We start from the raw sequence: 20,104 nt of genomic DNA on the forward strand, positions 1-20,104 counted from the left end.
TAAACTATTCCAACTTTTGGTTACAAACGTCACGATATTTCACATCTTTAATCTGAAGGTTGCCAAAAAACTAAAATCTTCCGGTTCTTGAAGGCCACACTGTCACAAGTTAAACACATGATGTCAGTGTTGCACTTCCAGGTGATATAACGAAAACACTAATTGGGTTACACATTCTGAACTTTGACCCAGTTCCCCTCCTGGTTCTCATACTTCGATCTGCAGAGGAATGTTCAGGCCTAGAGCAGTTTCTGTTTATTCCACAATTCAGAAACAAAGAAACACAAGCAGTGACGATGGACTGGGCGTCTGACCCAGCAGTTTAAGTTAGGTTAGGTTAGGTAGAACTTTATTGAACTTTAAAAAATAAATCAAAATAAAATAAGAACAATAACAAAGAGAAATAAAGAGAAAGAACAAGATGATACAATCTAAGTCTAAAGATAAAAAACATAGATCAAAGAAAAATGATACAAGACAAAGGATACAAAGACTAACATAGAACAGAACATCATGATACTTTTACTCCACTCCTGCCCCCGAAGTCAGAATTAAACAATTTAATAGCCCGAGGAATGAATGAGTCCTTGAGTCTATTTTTTTGCAGCTGGGAAGGAGCATTCGTGCTCTCATTCTGCTTCTCTGCTCACTGATGACAGGGCTGAGAGGATGACTGTCGTCATCCATGATGATGGACAGTAGTAGTAGTAGTAGTAGTAGTAATAGTAGTTTGACCCTCCAGGGACCATTTTGTTCTTGATCTCCATGATTGCCTCCTTTGACATTCGTAGGCAAATATATCTGTTTATCTGTTGTGGTCTTCAACTTCTTCTGCTTCTCTTAACCCAGGTTTTGATCAATCTGGTGCGTGTTGTTTGTTTTTGTATGTAGTGTTGTGTGACACTATTTAATATTTGAAATTATATAAAATCATAAAATAATAAAAGTGATCCCAAGCCTTAAAAGAAGGAGCTTCCACGTGTCGCATGAAAGCCATTCATAGCATGCAGCCATGCAGAAGGTACAGAGGTTTCATAAATGCAAGAACAAAGATCAAATAAAAAGAACAAAGGGCAAAGAGAAAACAGAGGGCAAAGAGCATAGATCAAAGGAGAAAACAAAAATACTTGATGTGTGTGAGTGTGGGACAGTCTAGTGGTATGCATTTCAAACATGTTCCTCTTTTCTACTTTTCCTGTTCGTGACAACATTCACGAGTCCTCAGCTGCGGCACTGCAAGGATCCAGCAGTTGAAAGGTGAGTTATTGAACTAGTGCTTCAAGTTATGATTGAACCTTTATCCTCACTGTTTCACCTGTTGTTCTGACTCTGTCGGGTTGTGGTGTGTGCGGTGCTGTTTTAAGTGGCCTGTCGGGTTGTGGTGTGTGCGGTGCTGTTTTAAGTGGCTTACATGATAGCTTTAACCAAACATTACCACCAGGATGATACATTAAAAAACACGTGTCTAGAAACTATCTTGATTTTTCGAGCGAAGTCGTCCCTCCAACATTTGTCAACGTCATTTTTGAAAGTCTCAGACTATGAGGCAAGATCTATTCAGCTAAAGTGTATGAACAATGACTGGGAAGACACCAATGAAGAAGTTAATTTTAGCACCTGATGATATTATTATTGTGTAGCTCTGTTGTATTTTGATTCTGATTCTGGGTGTTGATATTGAGGGTTCTCTTGAAACTCTCCTTCTACATTCGATGAATAGTTTTGTTTGACAACTCTTACTGAAGGTGTCCATGGCTGGTCAACATGTTTCATCAGTAATTTACTATATTGCCACAAAAATTTTGATTTAACTTTTCTCCATCTCAAGTGAGATAACGTGATGTACATTTCTTTCTGGCTGATGGTTACCTCGATTATCTTCATCGTGCTTCTTCATGTTCGTGTCCACAGAGCCAAGTTTCTACAAACATGGATATTCTCATCAAGCCATCCAAAGTTCTACTATTGCTCCCTCTCTTACTTCTTCCAGGTGGGTCATAAATACCTATAAAATGAAAATATAATGTATTGTAATTTGTCAAACATTTACCGTCATTTTCAGGCTATAAAACGTTATCACACTAACATACTATAATATATTAACGCGGGAGTTGGAGCCTTGAGAAGGGCAACAATGACAATGAGTGATAAGCGAGGGGATTGATTACAATTTCAGGAACATTATGTGGTGAAAAAGCTGGAAGCCAACCACTGATGCATTTGAATGATTTTGTTTTGGTCAAGGAACCGCACTAAGTAATACATAGTATTAATAATATTATTGGATAAGTGGATATTATAATATTAACATAACACATTTTCATGTCTTAACAAGAAGGATCTGTCTCGCCTTCAGTTGATTCAGAACTTCTCGCAGCGAGAATTCTGACCTGCTCTAGTAGAAGAACTCACATTTCTCCGATCCTTAAAACTCTTCACTGGCTTCCAGTTTCTTCCTTACATCACTGTTTTGATTCAGCCTTACACCCCAGCTCGGGCTCTGAGGTCTGTGGATCAGAATCTACTGATGGTTCCACGCACACGGTTCAGGACCAGAGGAGAGAAATCCTTCCAGGCTGTTGCTTCTAAGCTTTGGAACGATCTTCCTCTCTCTTTGAGCTTGATGATCTACTGACTCCTTCAAGAAACATCTTAAGACATTTTTATTTGTTCAGGCTTGTCCTTGATTTTCTCGAACTCCTGTTGTGTTATCAGTTTTATCTTGATCTTTAAAGTATATACTTTATTGAATATTGTTTTGATTGTTCAAGCGCTTTGTGACCCTGGTCTGGAAAAGCGCTATACAAATAAAAATGACTTACTTACTTACTTACAAACATATGCAGCAGCTTTTATGCTAAAGGTGTTGCCCAGGTTTACATGATGCATGTAAACTATACATCAATAAATTGATGGTGAGACGTTGGAGACGATAGCGTAAATGACTGACTCAATGTAAAATGACGAGAAAAGCTTCTACTGGGGATTAAAAGCACTGGATGCGAAATTGACAATGTTCTGGTACGGTGGTTATTTTTTTAACTAGTCATGTCACTGCAGTGTTAAAGCGACGTCCGTACAAAAGCATGTATTTAATTATATACACATTAATCTGTTTATATCATGTGACAAAGTAAATACTTGCAGGCTTATGTACAAATTATTTTTTTAATTAGATGGTGCAAATTATATTCGAGTGCACTCGATAGTCCGTAAATGATGGTATTTTATTCTAGATGAAAGAAGGTTGAAGAAGAATGAGCAACATAAAAGTCGATAAAGGTCAAGATTAAGTAATTCAAAAAAATCTGTTCTCATAATATTCTCTCCTAATATCTTTTGGCAGGTTTAAATTCACAAAAATTAGAAGTCTGGCCCAAAGTGATAGGCTACGTCCAAAATGATGTCACCCTTCATTGCCAATTCATTCAAGGACGTAAAATGTCCAACGTCACTGCATTACAATGGGACCTGGAATCCACGGACGATCAACCAAACCAGCAGATTTTAGTTTACAACAGAAACTTCGGACTGGATGAAAAAGAAACTCCTCTGAAAGCAAGAGTGAAGATTTTGGAACAGTCTTTGATTATCAAAGACTTGCGGATGTCAGACGCTGGGACCTACAAATGTCACGTGACCACATTCCCAGCCGGTTCGTTTGAGAAATCAATCCAACTTGAAGTTCGAGGTAAGTGACTTTGTACCATTTTGGTCACACAAAAGTTCATATACTGCATGTTCCATATGTCAATATGAGTAGTATAGTTTAAACACAAGGCAAGAAAACAAGCACAGCAAATGCCACAGCAACATAGTCCAAGTTGGAATGAAACGTAATCCAAATTACACTCAAACATGGTGCAAATTACACTCAAACATAGTCCAAATTACACTCAAACATAGTCCAAATTACACTCAAACATGGTGCAAATTACACTCAAACATAGTCCAAATTACACTCAAACATAGTCCAAATTACACTCAAACATAGTCCAAATTACACTCAAACATAGTCCAAATTACACTCAAACATAGTCCAAATTACACTCAAACATGGTGCAAATTACACTCAAACATAGTCCAAATTACACTCAAACATAGTCCAAATTACACTCAAACATGGTGCAAATTACACTCAAACATAGTCCAAATTACACTCAAACATAGTCCAAATTACACTCAAACATAGTCCAAATTACACTCAAACATAGTCCAAATTACACTCAAACATAGTCCAAATTACACTCAAACATGGTGCAAATTACACTCAAACATAGTCCAAATAACACTCAAACATAGTCCAAATTACACTCAAACATGGTGCAAATTACACTCAAACATAGTCCAAATTACACTCAAACATGGTGCAAATTACACTCAAACATAGTCCAAATTACACTCAAACATAGTCCAAATTACACTCAAACATGGTGCTATTACACTCAAACATAGTCCAAATTACACTCAAACATAGTCCAAATTACACTCAAACATGGTGCAAATTACACTCAAACATAGTCCAAATTACACTCAAACATAGTCCAAATTACACTCAAACATGGTGCAAATTACACTCAAACATAGTCCAAATTACACTCAAACATAGTCCAAATTACACTCAAACATGGTGCAAATTACACTCAAACATAGTCCAAATTACACTCAAACATAGTCCAAATTACAATCCAACCGTCAAAGTTTCAGTCAAACATAGTCCAAATTCCAATGAAACGTTCAAAGTTTCCGTCAAACATAGTCCAAATTCCAATCAAACCGTCAAAGTCTCAGTCAAACATAGTCAAAAAGACAATCAAACATGGTCCAAATTACAATCAAACATAGTCCAAATTACACTCAAACATAGTCCAAATTACACTCAAACATAGTCCAGATTACAATCCAACCGTCAAAGTTTCAGTCAAACATAGTCAAAAAGACAATCAAACATAGTCCAAATTACACTCAAACATAGTCCAAATTACACTCAAACATAGTACAAATTACACTCAAACATAGTCCAGATTACAATCCAACCGTCAAAGTTTCAGTCAAACATAGTCCAAATTACAATCAAACATAGGCCAAATTAAAATCAAACATAGTCCAAATAGTCCAAATTACAATCAAACATAGTCCAAATAACAATCAAACACATTCCAAATTACAATCAAACATAGTCCGAATTAAAGTCAAACATAGTCCAAATAACAATCAAACATAGTCAAAAAGACAATCAAACATAGTCCAAATTACAATCAAACATAGTCCAAATTACAATCAAACATAGTCCGGATTACAATCCAACCGTCAAAGTTTCAGTCAAACATAGTCCAAATTACAATCAAACATAGTCCAAATTAAAATCAAACATAGTCCAAATAACAATCAAACATGGTCAAAAAGACAATCAAACATTGTCCAAATTACAATCAAACATAGTCCAAATAACTATCAAACATAGTCCAAATAACAATCAAACATAGTCCAAATAACAATCAAACATAGTCCAAATTACAATCAAACATAGTCCAAAATAGTCTAGATTACAATCCAACCGTCAAAGTTTCAGTCAAACATAGTCAAAAAGACAATAAAACATGGTCCAAATTACAATCAAACATAGTCCAAATTACACTCAAACATAGTCCAAATTACACTCAAACATAGTCCAGATTACAATCCAACCGTCAAAGTTTCAGTCAAACATAGTCCAAATTACAATCAAACATAGTCCAAATTAAAATCAAACATAGTCCAAATAACAATCAAACATAGTCCAAATTACAATCAAACATAGTCAAAAAGACAATCAAACATAGTCCAAATTACACTCAAACATGGTGCAAATTACACTCAAACATAGTCCAAATTACACTCAAACATAGTCCAAATTACACTCAAACATGGTGCTATTACACTCAAACATAGTCCAAATTACACTCAAACATAGTCCAAATTAAAATCAAACATAGTCCAAATAACAATCAAACATAGTCCAAATTACAATCAAACATAGTCCAAAAGACAATCAAACATAGTCCAAATTACACTCAAACATGGTGCAAATTACACTCAAACATAGTCCAAATTACACTCAAACATAGTCCAAATTACACTCAAACATGGTGCTATTACACTCAAACATAGTCCAAATTACACTCAAACATAGTCCAAATTACACTCAAACATGGTGCAAATTACACTCAAACATAGTCCAAATTACACTCAAACATAGTCCAAATTACACTCAAACATGGTGCAAATTACACTCAAACATAGTCCAAATTACACTCAAACATAGTCCAAATTACACTCAAACATGGTGCAAATTACACTCAAACATAGTCCAAATTACACTCAAACATAGTCCAAATTACAATCCAACCGTCAAAGTTTCAGTCAAACATAGTCCAAATTCCAATGAAACGTTCAAAGTTTCCGTCAAACATAGTCCAAATTCCAATCAAACCGTCAAAGTCTCAGTCAAACATAGTCCAAATTACAATCAAACATAGTCCAAATTAAAATCAAACATAGTCCAAATAACAATCGAACATAGTCAAAAAGACAATCAAACATAGTCCAAATAACAATCAAACACAGTCCAAATTACAATCAAACATAGTCCGAATTAAAGTCAAACATAGTCCAAATAACAATCAAACATAGTCAAAAAGACAATCAAACATAGTCCAAATTACAATCAAACATAGTCCAAATTACAATCAAACATAGTCCGGATTACAATCCAACCGTCAAAGTTTCAGTCAAACATAGTCCAAATTACAATCAAACATAGTCCAAATTAAAATCAAACATAGTCCAAATAACAATCAAACATGGTCAAAAAGACAATCAAACATTGTCCAAATTACAATCAAACATAGTCCAAATAACAATCAAACATAGTCCAAATAACAATCAAACATAGTCCAAATAACAATCAAACATAGTCCAAATTACAATCAAACATAGTCCAAAATAGTCTAGATTACAATCCAACCGTCAAAGTTTCAGTCAAACATAGTCAAAAAGACAATAAAACATGGTCCAAATTACAATCAAACATAGTCCAAATTACACTCAAACATAGTCCAAATTACACTCAAACATAGTCCAGATTACAATCCAACCGTCAAAGTTTCAGTCAAACATAGTCCAAATTACAATCAAACATAGTCCAAATTAAAATCAAACATAGTCCAAATAACAATCAAACATAGTCAAAAAGACAATCAACCATAGTCCAAATTACAATCAAACATAGTCCAAATTACACTCAAACATAGTCCAAATTAAACTCAAACATAGTCCAGATTACAATCCAACCGTCAAAGTTTCAGTCAAACATAGTCCAAATTACAATCAAATATAGTCCAAATTAAAATCAAACATAGTCCAAATAACAATCAAACATAGTCAAAAAGACAATCAAACATAGTCCAAATTAAAATCAAACATAGTCCAAATAACAATCAAACATAGTCAAAAAGACAATCAAACATAGTCCAAATTACAATCAAACATAGTCCAAATAACAATCAAACATAGTCCAAGTTACAATCAAACATAGTCCAAATTACAATCAAACATAGTCAAAAAGACAATCAAACATAGTCCAAATTACAATCAAACATAGTCCAAATAACAATCAAACATAGTCCAAATTACAATCAAACATAGTCCAAATTACAATCAAACATAGTCCAAATTAAAATCAAACATAGTCCAAATAACAATCAAACATAGTCCAAATTACACTCAAAAATAGTCCACATTACACTCAAACATAGTCCAGATTACAATCCAACCGTCAAAGTTTCAGTCAAACATAGTCCAAATTACAATCAAACATAGTCCAAATTAAAATCAAACATAGTCCAAATAACAATCAAACATAGTCAAAAAGACAATCAAACATAGTCCAAATTACAATCAAACATAGTCCAAATAACAATCAAACATAGTCCAAATTACAATCAAACATAGTCCAGATTACAATCAAACATAGTCCAAATCACAATCAAACATAGTCCAAATTACAATCAAACATAGTCCAAATAACACTCAAACATAGTCCAAATTACAATCAAACATAGTCCAAATCACAATCAAACATAGTCCAAATTACAATCAAACATAGTCCAAATAACACTCAAACATAGTGCAAATTACAATCAAACATAGTCCAAATAACAATCAAACATAGTCCAAATTACAATAAAACATAGTCCAAATCACAATCAAAAAAAGTCCAAATTACAATCAAACATAGTCCAAATAACACTCAAATATAGTCCAAATTACACTCAAACATAGTCCAGATTACAATCCAACCGTCAAAGTTTCAGTCAAACATAGTCCAAATTACAATCAAACATAGTCCAAATTAAAATCAAACATAGTCCAAATAACAATCAAACATAGTTAAAAAGACAATCAAAGATAGTCCAAATTACAATCAAACATAGTCCAAATTACAATCAAACATAGTCCAAATAACAATCAAACATAGTCAAAAAGACAATCAAACATAGTCCAAATTACAATCAAACATAGTCCAAATTACAATCAAACATAGTCCAAATAACAATCAAACATAGTCCAAATCACAATCAAACATAGTCCAAATTACAATCAAACATAGTCCAAATAAGACTCAAACATAGTCCAAATCACACTTAAACATAGTCCAAATTACAATCAAACATAGTCCAAATCACAATCAAACATAGTCCAAATTACAATCAAACATAGTCCAAATAACACTCAAACATAGTCCAAATTACAATCAAACATAGTCCAAATTACAATCAAACATAGTCCAAAAGACAATCAAACTAGTCCAAATTACAATCCAACCGTCAAAGTTTCAGTCAAACATAGTCCAAATTACAATCAAACATAGTCCAAATTAAAATCAAACATAGTCCAAATAACAATCAAACATAGTCAAAAAGACAATCAAACATAGTCCAAATTACAATCAAACATAGTCCAAATAACAATCAAACATAGTCCAAATTACAATCAAACATAGTCCAGATTACAATCAAACATAGTCCAAATTACAATCAAACATAGTCCAAATAACACTCAAACATAGTCCAAATAACACTCAAATATAGTCCAAATAACACTCAAACATAGTCCAAATAACACTCAAATATAGTCCAAATTACACTCAAACATAGTCCTGATTACAATCCAACCGTCAAAGTTTCAGTCAAACATAGTCCAAATTACAATCAAACATAGTCCAAATTAAAATCAAACATAGTCCAAATAACAATCAAACATAGTCCAAATTACAATCAAACATAGTCCAAATTACAATCAAACATAGTCAAAAAGACAATCAAACATAGTCCAAATTACAATCAAACATAGTCCAAAAGACAATCAAACATAGTCCAAATTACAATCAAACATAGTCCAAATTACAATCAAACATAGTCCAAATTACACTCAAACATAGTCCAAATTACACTCAAACATAGTCCAGATTACAATCCAACCGTCAAAGTTTCAGTCAAACATAGTCCAAATTACAATCAAACATAGTCCAAATTAAAATCAAACATAGTCCAAATAACAATCAAACATAGTCCAAATTACAATCAAACATAGTCCAGATTACAATCAAACATAGTCCAAATCACAATCAAACATAGTCCAAATTACAATCAAACATAGTCCAAATAACACTCAAATATAGTCCAAATTACACTCAAACATAGTCCTGATTACAATCCAACCGTCAAAGTTTCAGTCAAACATAGTCCAAATTACAATCAAACATAGTCCAAATTAAAATCAAACATAGTCCAAATAACAATCAAACATAGTCCAAATTACAATCAAACATAGTCCAAATTACAATCAAACATAGTCAAAAAGACAATCAAACATAGTCCAAATTACAATCAAACATAGTCCAAAAGACAATCAAACATAGTCCAAATTACAATCAAACATAGTCCAAATTACACTCAAACATAGTCCAGATTACAATCCAACCGTCAAAGTTTCAGTCAAACATAGTCCAAATTACAATCAAACATAGTCCAAATTAAAATCAAACATAGTCCAAATAACAATCAAACATAGTCCAAATTACAATCAAACATAGTCCAGATTACAATCAAACATAGTCCAAATCACAATCAAACATAGTCCAAATTACAATCAAACATAGTCCAAATAACAATCAAACATAGTCCAAATAACACTCAAACATAGTCCAAATTACAATCAAACATAGTCCAAATCACAATCAAACATAGTCCAAATTACAATCAAACATAGTCCAAATTACAATCAAACATAGTCCAAATTACAATCAAACATAGTCCAAATAACAATCAAACATAGTCCAAATTACAATAAAACATAGTCCAAATCACAATCAAAAAAGTCCAAATTACAATCAAACATAGTCCAAATAACACTCAAATATAGTCCAAATTACACTCAAACATAGTCCAGATTACAATCCAACCGTCAAAGTTTCAGTCAAACATAGTCCAAATTACAATCAAACATAGTCCAAATTAAAATCAAACATAGTCCAAATAACAATCAAACATAGTTAAAAAGACAATCAAACATAGTCCAAATTACAATCAAACATAGTCCAGATTACAATCCAACCGTCAAAGTTTCAGTCAAACATAGTCCAAATTACAATCAAAGATAGTCCAAATTAAAATCAAACATAGTCCAAATAACAATCAAACATAGTCAAAAAGACAATCAAACATAGTCCAAATTACAATCAAACATAGTCCAAATAACAATCAAACATAGTCCAAATCACAATCAAACATAGTCCAAATTACAATCAAACATAGTCCAAATAACACTCAAACATAGTCCAAATAACACTTAAACCTAGTCCAAATTACAATCAAACATAGTCCAAATCACAATCAAACATAGTCCAAATTACAATCAAACATAGTCCAAATAACACTCAAACATAGTCCAAATTACAATCAAACATAGTCCAAATTACAATCGAACATAGTCCAAAAGACAATCAAACATAGTCCAAATTACAATCAAACATAGTCCAAATTACACTCAAACATAGTCCAAATTACACTCAAACATAGTCCAGATTACAATCCAACCATCAAAGTTTCAGTCAAACATAGTCCAAATTACAATCAAACATAGTCCAAATTAAAATCAAACATAGTCCAAATAACAATCAAACATAGTCAAAAAGACAATCAAACATAGTCCAAATTACAATCAAACATAGTCCAAATAACAATCAAACATAGTCCAAATTACAATCAAACATAGTCCAGATTACAATCAAACATAGTCCAAATCACAATCAAACATGGTCCAAATTACAATCAAACATAGTCCAAATAACACTCAAACATAGTCCAAATAACACTCAAACATAGTCCAAATTACAATCAAACATAGTCCAAATCACAATCAAACATAGTCCAAATTACAATCAAACATAGTCCAAATAACACTCAAACACAGTCCAAATTACAATCAAACATAGTCCAAATTACAATCAAACATAGTCCAAATAACAATCAAACATAGTCCAAATTACAATAAAACATAGTCCAAATCACAATCAAAAAAAGTCCAAATTACAATCAAACATAGTCCAAATAACAATCAAACATAGTCCAAAAGACAATCAAACATAGTCCAAATTACAATCAAACATAGTCCAAATTACAATCAAACATAGTCCAAATTACACTCAAACATAGTCCAAATTACACTCAAACATAGTCCAGATTACAATCCAACCGTCAAAGTTTCAGTCAAACATAGTCCAAAAGACAATCAAACATAGTCCAAATTACAATCAAACATAGTCCAAATTACAATCAAACATAGTCCAAATTACACTCAAACATAGTCCAAATTACACTCAAACATAGTCCAGATTACAATCCAACCGTCAAAGTTTCAGTCAAACATAGTCCAAATTACAATCAAACATAGTCCAAATTAAAATCAAACATAGTCCAAATTACAATCAAACATAGTCCAAATTACACTCAAACATAGTCCAAATTACACTCAAACATAGTCCAGATTACAATCCAACCATCAAAGTTTCAGTCAAACATAGTCCAAATTACAATCAAACATAGTCCAAATTAAAATCAAACATAGTCCAAATAACAATCAAACATAGTCAAAAAGACAATCAAACATAGTCCAAATTACAATCAAACATAGTCCAAATAACAATCAAACATAGTCCAAATTACAATCAAACATAGTCCAGATTACAATCAAACATAGTCCAAATCACAATCAAACATAGTCCAAATTACAATCAAACATAGTCCAAATAACACTCAAACATAGTCCAAATAACACTCAAACATAGTCCAAATTACAATCAAACATAGTCCAAATCACAATCAAACATAGTCCAAATTACAATCAAACATAGTCCAAATAACACTCAAACATAGTCCAAATTACAATCAAACATAGTCCAAATTACAATCAAACATAGTCCAAATAACAATCAAACATAGTCCAAATTACAATAAAACATAGTCCAAATCACAATCAAAAAAAGTCCAAATTACAATCAAACATAGTCCAAATAACAATCAAACATAGTCCAAAAGACAATCAAACATAGTCCAAATTACAATCAAACATAGTCCAAATTACAATCAAACATAGTCCAAATTACACTCAAACATAGTCCAAATTACACTCAAACATAGTCCAGATTACAATCCAACCGTCAAAGTTTCAGTCAAACATAGTCCAAATTACAATCAAACATAGTCCAAATTAAAATCAAACATAGTCCAAATAACAATCAAACATAGTCAAAAAGACAATCAAACATAGTCCAAATTACAATCAAACATAGTCCAAATAACAATCAAACATAGTCCAAATTACAATCAAACATAGTCCAAATAACACTCAAACATAGTCCAAATAACACTCAAACATAGTCCAAATTACAATCAAACATAGTCCAAATCACAATCAAACATAGTCCAAATTACAATCAAACATAGTCCAAATAACACTCAAACATAGTCCAAATTACAATCAAACATAGTCCAGATTACAATCCAACCGTCAAAGTTTCAGTCAAACATAGTCCAAATTACAATCAAACATAGTCCAAATTAAAATCAAACATAGTCCAAATAACAATCAAACATAGTTAAAAAGACAATCAAACATAGTCCAAATTACAATCAAACATAGTCCAAATTACAATCAAACATAGTCCAAATTACACTCAAACATAGTCCAGATTACAATCCAACCGTCAAAGTTTCAGTCAAACATAGTCCAAATTACAATCAAACATAGTCCAAATTAAAATCAAACATAGTCCAAATAACAATCAAACATAGTCAAAAAGACAATCAAACATAGTCCAAATTACAATCAAACATAGTCCAAATAACAATCAAACATATTCCAAATCACAATCAAACATAGTCCAAATTACAATCAAACATAGTCCAAATAACACTCAAACATAGTCCAAATAACACGTAAACATAGTCCAAATTACAATCAAACATAGTCCAAATAACAATCAAACATAGTCCAAATTACAATCAAACATAGTCCAAATTACAATCAAACATAGTCCAAATTACAATCAAACATAGTCCAAATAACAATCAAACATAGTTCAAATTACAATCAAACACAGTCCAAATCACAATCAAACATAGTCCAAATTACAATCAAACATAGTCCAAATAACACTCAAACATAGTCCAAATTACACTCAAACATAGTCCAGATTACAATCCAACCATCAAAGTTTCAGTCAGACATAGTCCAAATTACAATCAAACATAGTCCAAATTAAAATCAAACATAGTCCAAATAACAATCAAACATAGTTAAAAAGACAATCAAACATAGTCCAAATTACAATCAAACATAGTCCAAATTACAATCAAACATAGTCCAAATTACACTCAAACATAGTCCAGATTATAATCCAACCGTCAAAGTTTCAGTCAAACATAGTCCAAATTACAGTCACAAATAGTCCTAATATCATTTAAATATAGTCCAAGTTACAGTTGAACATGGCCCAAGACACAAACTAAGTGTGTCTAACTAAAGTTAACTGTTTAGACGAGTGTGTGTAGCAAAACCCACAAAGAAGGAACGCTGTAATCTTTGTAGGTCATGATGTGTACCTACATCGGAATAAGAATTTAGTGCCCTTAGGATGTGAGATGAGTGAACGTTAGCATAAGTGAATGATTTTTATTTCTCTCCTAGATGGTATGAAGCCTGGCCTGGTAGCTGTGATAGCCATTGTGGTCGTCCTGCTGTTCATCATCCTGGCAGCCACAGTCTACCTCTTCTTCATCAGAAGGTGCGCTTGTTATTTATTTTGTCAGGGCCGTAAAAACTGCCAAAGCAAAATTTGTGATCGCATAAAATGACACAGTGTGACGCTGATATTGGTCGTCAGCCATTCACTTCAAGTACGGCGCCAGCAAAACAATCAAGTTTGGGATTTCTTTCAGCTGGATGCTGGTTTCTCCCACTCCAGTCTGATGTTTACGTTAATGAGTCAGTCGAGCGTTCCAGGGTACTTGATGGATGTGTCTATTATCTTCGGCATGTTTTACAACTATGCGTGGAGCGGTAAAGACATTCTCCTGAGTCAGCGTATGTTTCATCAGAAATCATGGCATCTGAGACATGTGAACCACAAACAACGTCACCCCGCTTAACTGAACATTTCTGGGAGTCGATGGTTGCTGGTATTTTTGGAGGATTTTCACATGATGAATAAATGACGGATAGCTACATTCTATATTTGCAGTTTATAGACAGTGCATTTATTTTTGCAATGGAGGCTGTGCCTACATGTTGCCCTAAACACACATGTTTTGTACAAAAATGTGTTTATAAACCATAACAATTTTTCTATATCTAAATTGGATTCACATTTTTCCACTGATTCATTGTTGGTGTTACAGTTTGTTAACCCTTGTGATGCTTCTGGGTCATGATGAAGATGACAATTTGTTTTCAGGGCTTTGGGTCACCTTGACCCTGAGATAACACGACAGTTAAAAATGATCTCACAAGCTCTGACTTAGACAGTAGACACTGCAAGTTGCACAGAATTAACCCAATTCTTCCTATCTGTGTAACATGTTAGCCTTTTAGATTTTACTAGAAACAAGCTTATTATTTAGACTTGTTTTATTTTCGATAAACTGTTTAATGAACTTGAACAATGTCTCATGTCGGGTCTTCAATACAAGAGGGACATTACAGACGAGCAGTATGGATGTATTTGAGTGTTTTTTTGGTTTGTCTTTTTGGACAAAGAAAATTGATTGACCATTATATGGACATACAGTACATTTCTGCCTGTAAGACATGGATTACTCTGAAAAAAAGTCTTATGTCGACGAGAGAGAGAGTAAAAAGTGAAAATATTTGAAACATTTTGGGTGGAGTATCACTGTTTGTTTTTTATTTTTATTTATTTTATCAAAAAATGAAACAGAAACTAAAAGACAGTAGTGTCAATATGGTATCCTTGCTACTTGTCTACTCTGAAAAAGAAATGAGTGTTAGTTGGTGGTGTCTGTTTTGTTTTGACAGCAAAAAAACAAACAAGCTTGTACAAGATGATTCTTAATCAGGGGCTCAAGTCCTTCAGCGTTCTAATTCCTGGGCTAAACTGAATGTGTATATTAACCTACTAGGAATTAGTCTTGCTGCTTAACTCATCTTAATCATGTTTGTTTTATATTTATTCGTGACATCCATAATATCATTTTAAACACTGCCATCTCTATTGGTCACCTTATAATTATGAATAATAAAAATCATTTAATTTTGACCCGAACATCTAGTGGGCCACGTGTGTTTTAGATGATATGGTTTTATTATTTTTCTCTTGTTGGAAAAAAAAACAAGTCTGCTGGACTGTTGGCCATTTTTAATAACAATAATAATCATAAAGTATATTTAAAAAGTGGCTTTCATAGAACTCAAGATCCCAGAATACAATAAAATCCCAGAATACAAAATAATACAATAATAATCAGTAAAACGGTTAAAACTGGAGTCCGTTTCCGTCGCTCCAACACGACGTCACTTCCGGGTCTTAATACTTTGCTTTATGGAGAAAAAAGGTCAATGCAGAGTGTAACGGGTCGTTTATTCGCCGCTTCAAGTCAAACAAAATACAGCTTTTACGATCGATCGGGCGCTCTTTGCTGGCAGCTTTTCAGGTCGATAGCTCCAGGAAAGACGGTCCAGAACGATAGAAATATCGCTATATTTAAGGCAAATTTCTGGGCCGAGAGGTCCGCCCCCTATCACCCTATTGGTTCCTTCAAACTCCCTGTGTCACGATATCCTGTGGAGAGTTCTTCCTACTTTATTTCCTTTTCTAATCTTTCAAATGTTCTTCAGTGGGAGTTCCTGTCTCCTAGCCCACCCCTCACAGATGTTTCCCTGCTTCGTTCTTTTGATCCACGACCCAAGGCGTGAAAAGGGCAGACAAACACGTTTAAATAACCGTTGTCATGACTCTACGTCTGTTCCAAGCTTGCCTTGAGACAGTGTGTCAGTCTGTGTGAAATGTTGATTTTGAATGTGTATTCAAACGTTTAAGCTCTTAGATGAAGCTAGTAATTTATACTTTATATTTTGATTATCTTTTAGCATTAATTTAAGTATGGCGTATACGTATAGTGTATAATATTTTTTAATCTAACATCAGGAGTTATGAGGCGTATGCAAGGAAGTTTTAAAGTTGGGTTGAAAGAGAAGGAGTCACAGTTACGGAGGTCGGGTGGAAGAGAGTCCCTGAGTTCGGGAGCAGAGCGACTGAAGGCTCTGCTCTCCATGGTGCTGAGGTGGACAGATGGTATAGAGAGGTGGTTGGAGGAGGAGGAAAGGAGAGCGAGCCAGGATGAAGTCCAGCAAATAGGGAGTCGTGAGGTTGTGAATGGACTTGAAGGTGTACAGGAGCAGTTTGTAAATCATGCTGATTGATGGGGAGCCATTGAAGCTGCTCGAGGATGGGCGTGATATGATGGGATGTGGGGTTCTTGGTGATGATGCAAAGGCTGAAATGATAGCGAGCTGTTAAGAATGACTCCCGGACTCTTGACCTGAGGCCAGACAGAAACTGAGGACCTGTCGATAGTGAGAGAAACTAGAAAGGGTGGATTTGGTGCATATGGTGAGGATTTCAGTTCTTTTTAAGTTTAATTTAGGGCCGTTTTAGTTGAACCATGATTTCATTTTGTAAAGGCATGAGTGGGGAGACGGGAGTGAGGAGTTGGGGTTGAGTGAAAGGTAGAGCTTGGTGTCATATGTTTTATGTAGTCCTTGCCATAAAAAAAAGCTTCACATATTTTGATGCATCGCTAAATTATTTACTTTAAAACGACAAACAAATGCTCAAGGAAAGAGAATTTAAATCTTGTGCTACTTTATTGCTAATTCTGTCCTCCAGTTAAATGTATTAATTTCATTATTTCCGTATTCCACAGATATAGGTTCCCCTTCAGACAAAGAGGTGAGACCTGAAACATGCAATGATGCCTTCACTGCGATTACATTGTTTGATGCTCGGTGCAGGTCTCCAGAGGGTGCTAGTGACGACAGCGGCTCCGCGTGACCACGTAAGCTTTAGCCTCTTGACAAATGTCTTGGAAATCAGAACGATGGCGAGGTCAACGTTAATGTCTGGCAGGATGTCGTCTACGCCGACGTCTCTGTAAAACCAGCTGGTCCCCCGCCTCCAATAAGTCACCCCACGACACATGGGAAGGATGATGAAATCACCTACTCAAAGGTCGCACTGAGATGCCATCGGGACATTCGGGAAGAGGAAGAGGAGGAAATGAACATATGAGTACAGAGCGACTTGAGTTCCACTTGTTGTTGAGTTGAAATATTTAAGAACAATAGAAGCAACCCTTGAGTGTCCAATATACTTTTGAATCAAGACAAATCTCATCCAGGTATCCCAGCAACAGGCCATAAGATTATGACCACCTGTGACTAGATGAAAGATGAAAACAAGGTTAAACCATTACGGAGTGAGGAAAAAATATGAAAAGCAGGAACACGTTCAAGAACATGCAGACAGGTCAAGATTAACAATCTGAACTCTTCCGACCTTCTGACCTTGTTGGCAATACACTCTTTTTTCACTGCTAATAACAACAGCACACACACACACACACACACACACACACACACACACACACACACACACACACACACACACACACACACACACATGCATACAGACTAATATTTCACGATTAGGTCAAATATGAACCCATTATTTCACACAAAAGGTTCAACTTTGATTCTACACCATTTTCCTTTTCAGTTTTACGGCATTATCATTCCAACACTTAATAGTTGCATCGTCCACACGTTTCAATGTCAACAGTTAAATTACACCATTTGTATTTAATGTTACGTGTTTAAAATTTTCTATAATATTGCATAAGTGTACCGGAGCAAATTCCTAGATGTTGAAACCCTTCACCAACAACTCTAATAAAAATTGTTGTGATTTAAATCGGCCCTGAAAGGGCCAAATACCTGCGATATTCCACGTTCTTGTTATTTATAATACTTAGATTCTGAATATAGCGGTGGATGGCACAAACACTTTTCAAAGTTTGTGTTCCAGGAGAATAAAATAAATGTTACTAAACTTGAATGTCTAAAGATGAAAATGTATGGTTTGATTATAGTTGGCAGTTTTATATGTGAATGATGTATAAAATATAATTAAGTGTAAAATGTATAGTTTAAGTAATAGAAACTACTTACACACATAATTAAAACTGATGTAAAGTTCTTAGTCATTACTGGCTCGTCATTAGTTTCCATATGGTATTTATTGATTGAAATATGTTTTGAAAATCACATTTTCAAAATTTGGGAAACTGGGTTACGAATTGTTTTGTTCAAAAGATGTCCACAACGATCAAAAACGAGAATGAACACATTCTCTTGAAAAACACACACACGCACGCACACACACACACACACACACAAACACACAAACACACACACACACACACACACACACACACACACACACACACACACACACACACACACACACACACACACACACACACACACAACACAAAACACACACACACAAACCAAACTCATAAAGAGATCTTTCTGTCACTGTCTCTTTTAGGTGGACTGGAACTCAAACAACATCAATAATTTACACACATGCACCCACACACACCCACCCACCCACACACACACACTCTTCTGGCAGTCCATCGATAACGATGATGACGTTGCTCCAATTTTGATGAATAGACATTTATTGGGTTGTGTTGCGGCGGTGCATAGCCATGTGGCTGTGCAGGCCGATGCGGGATCCGCAGGTTTTGCCACAGGAGGGACAGAGGTACGTAGCACTGGAGGGTGTGGGCCCTGTAGCAGGCTGATGCCTCAGTGCACGTCGCCGTATCCTCCTCTCTGTGGCTTGCTCCTGAAGGTGAGCAGTTCCCTGGTGGCAGGAGGAACTCCAGGTATAGCGATCAGCAGCCAGGGACTCTAGTGCTGCAGGTGAAATTTTGCACTGCTTCAGGAGGGTTTTAAGATGGTCCTTGAAGCGCTTTTTTGGACCACCAGCAGATCTCTGGCCGTCCAGAAGTTGGCCGTAGAGGATTTGCCTGGGCAGGCGGTGGGCAGGCATACGGATCACATGCCCAACCCAGCGCAGGTGTTTCTTTGCAAGGGGCACGGCGATGGTAGGTGTGTTGGTCCGTTCAAGAATATCAGCATGTGGCACCCTGTCTTCCCAGGACACACCCAGGATCCTTTGAAGGCAGCGGATGTGGAAGGCCTCTAGTGTTTTTATGTGCCTCTGGTAGGGTGTCCAGGTTTCCGACCCGTACAGCAGTGTAGAGAGGCAGACCGCCTTGTACACAGCTGCTTTGGTGGAGCTGGTGAGGTTCCTGTTGTGGAATACCCTGGAGCTAAGCCTGCCAAAGGCAGCGGAGGCCAGACCGACTCGGACCTGGATGTCATCATCAATGTTGCAGGAAGGGGACAGAAT

General features: G+C 35.0%; 1 protein-coding gene across 1 annotated transcript; it reads left to right on the top strand.

The window, feature by feature from the left end:
* Positions 1-1,170: 1,170 nt before the first annotated feature.
* Positions 1,171-19,175, top strand: LOC148067669 (nectin 1a-like). The gene is made up of 7 exons (XM_087806468.1): positions 1,171-1,257; positions 1,912-1,990; positions 3,347-3,691; positions 14,290-14,386; positions 17,544-17,569; positions 17,632-17,675; positions 17,747-19,175. The coding sequence occupies exons 2-7, from the start codon at positions 1,930-1,932 to the stop codon at positions 17,906-17,908; spliced, it is 735 nt and encodes a 244-aa protein (XP_087662594.1). The 5' UTR covers positions 1,171-1,257; positions 1,912-1,929; the 3' UTR covers positions 17,909-19,175.
* The last annotated feature ends 929 nt before the right edge of the window (positions 19,176-20,104 follow it).

The sequence above is a fragment of the Callionymus lyra genome, chromosome 13, assembly GCF_982586985.1.
Source record: "Callionymus lyra chromosome 13, fCalLyr1.hap1.1, whole genome shotgun sequence".
In the NCBI taxonomy this organism is placed as follows: Eukaryota; Metazoa; Chordata; class Actinopteri; order Syngnathiformes; family Callionymidae; genus Callionymus; species Callionymus lyra.

What these genes read in the sequence shown, in the direction of transcription:
- LOC148067669 (XM_087806468.1), top strand. Translation starts at nt 1,930, where the DNA reads ATGGATATTCTCATCAAGCCATCCAAAGTTCTACTATTGCTCCCTCTC. An exon ending in GTTCCCCTTCAGACAAAGAG is followed by an intron (nt 17,570 to 17,631) that starts GTGAGACCTGAA and finishes TGCTCGGTGCAG; the next exon opens with GTCTCCAGAGGGTGCTAGTG. An exon ending in CAGCGGCTCCGCGTGACCAC is followed by an intron (nt 17,676 to 17,746) that starts GTAAGCTTTAGC and finishes AATGTCTGGCAG; the next exon opens with GATGTCGTCTACGCCGACGT.